The sequence below is a fragment of the Propithecus coquereli genome, unplaced genomic scaffold (genome assembly GCF_000956105.1).
Source record: "Propithecus coquereli isolate 6110/MARCELLA unplaced genomic scaffold, Pcoq_1.0 Scaffold357, whole genome shotgun sequence".
NCBI lineage: Eukaryota > Metazoa > Chordata > Mammalia > Primates > Indriidae > Propithecus > Propithecus coquereli.
The window spans coordinates 2019510-2021776 of NW_012149252.1; the positions used below are offsets into that span (position 1 = coordinate 2019510).

The 2267-nt window shown below is 37.5% G+C and overlaps 1 protein-coding gene across 1 annotated transcript in view; it reads right to left on the reverse strand.

The window, feature by feature from the left end:
• Nucleotides 1-2267, reverse strand: part of VWC2L (von Willebrand factor C domain containing protein 2-like) — a 259061-nt gene that overhangs the window by 219038 nt on the left and 37756 nt on the right. The window contains exon 3 of the mRNA XM_012651469.1: nt 663-792. Coding sequence (XP_012506923.1) covers nt 663-792 — 130 coding nt within the window. The remainder of the gene's footprint in view (nt 1-662; nt 793-2267) is intronic.

Genomic DNA, 2267 nt, shown 5'->3' on the forward strand with positions numbered 1-2267 from the left:
ATTGATTTGGGTGATTAGGATATTGTAGTTGTTTCAACCTCTCCATTCCATGAAGGACAACAAGGAACATATAACCTTATAAATAAACCAAGTTACCCTCTACAGCATTTACTACAAGAGCAAGGTTCCACTGTAATAAAAAGCTAAAATTAAAGCCCTAAACTTTTTAGTCTTTATTACTTCAATTTAAGTGCACTGATGATTGAATTTTATACTTCTTTGATAACTTAACTTTAAACCTAAAGTCTTATCTATGCCCAAAGCAAAATACCTGGCATTCACCCTACTCTCTATCTTGGGTTGTACACTATGAAATGGGGTGAACTGCTTCACAGGCTCCACAGAGATAGAGAAATGCAGTCACTACAAAAAGAAGGCACTATGTTCTTTCCAATATCCTCCTTATAAACCAACAATAAATAATAGGGATCACAACAAAGTCAGCTTATAAGAGCTTTAATTCCCCAGAGAGAAGGCTGCACAATTTACCCATTGCTGGTTTATTTTCACTTTAAGGTGGAATAAAAATATAAATCTGCCATGCCCGTATCCAAAAGCCACAGGCAGATCTTAGAGGGCTCTTGCACTGAATGGTGTGCAGTAGTGAAATATCTGTATTTTGCACTAACCCCTCTTTGAAAGCTAATGCAGTATGGTCTTACCATTTTTGCAGACAGGACAACATTGTTCTGGTTCATAGACTGGGTTGACACACTCAGGAACCGCGCAGTCTGCTACAACACAGTGAACTTCATTGCTGGGCTCACAGCGACACCATTCACATGGAGAGGGCTAGGAACAAATCTAAAATTAGCCCCTTTTCTCCTATAACTTAATGCTTGCACATTCATATGCTGTCAGAAGACAAAACATCAGTGCTTATATTGGCTTTACTGTATTAACTCCATTTACCATGTGTATGATCATTCTCCCCTAGTAGAAGGCCACCTACACGTCCAAGCCAAGGTAGGTTGCAGTGTGCAGCTCAGGTTGCTGTGAACAACTAGAGCACCCATGGATAACTTTTCCCACATCTTATGTTCCTACTTTCCAGAGAAATGTTTGGACAACTAATACGTCATCTCCTGGTCTGGTTTCCAGATACACTGATTGCTCTGACTTCCTCTGGTAAACAGGAATGATACTGGAACATGTCAAAATTTTTTTTTTTCTTCCCGAGAAAGAGGAGGATTACTGAGAAACAAGAAAATGGTAAGTGAACATTCTTACCCTTTGTAGCAATTCTTTTTCAAGCTAACCTAGACTCTGAATGGCATTTTTTCAATGTGAATTTTAGAGGAGACTGCATTTGGGATCCAAACATCCAGGTACCATCTCTTGAAACATTCATTGAATACCTTTCATCTTGCCTGCTTTCTTTTGTGAACAAACTAAAATAGATGGACTTAAAAAGCCACTATTTAAGTAAGAGTCGAAGACTCTAAAAGTGGAATTGAAAAGTGATTAATTAAGAGAAAAAAATTAAAAATCAGGGAGGAATTTTTGTACTCATAGTACTTACCGACTAAGAGTGAGTTTGGGATTTTCTGTGTGCTTGCTAGAAACTGCCTATACTGCAAATAATCTGAAGCAGTGGTCACTCTGTGACTTTCTTATTCTTTACAAGTTCTAGCTCTACTTTCTCACAAAACTGAGCTTTAGAATTCTGGAATGAAAATGTGGAGTCTCAGAAGTCATACAATGTCTACGCTTCTCAAACCAAGTCATTTGCTCTTCAAAAGTTCTGCCTCCAACCTGATGCTACAGTCCCTCACCTGCAAATTGTGTTAAATAAAGTCCTCTTCCCTTGTTTCAGTGGCTGCTGTCCATAACCCCTGTCAGCTCTTTTTTCTTCCTGGATCTAACAATTTGTGTCATATCCATGTTCCTTGACTCAGGCAGTATGTGGAGGTGGAAACCTTTCAGCTCATTATTTTTTAAATTCATTTTGTTTTTGATTTTTACTTGAAGAATGATAGTCTAACTTTAAATTAACTATTTTACTCTCAGACTTAGCATGAACAAGAGAAAGAACCATAGAATCTATGGTAAAGTATTGCTTTTTAAAAATGTGATCAATATATTTTTGAAGGGTACAGTGAATGGTTAAGCATCCCACTGGCATCTGTTGCATTATCCCAAGGGCTGAGATTTTCCTGAAGCTCCTCTACTGAATAATTTCAGTAAATTAAGGAATAGATTTAATCCTACAGCACACTATTTGATGGAGAAAATTTTGAATTAGAAACGGTGTAAGAGATGTAAAT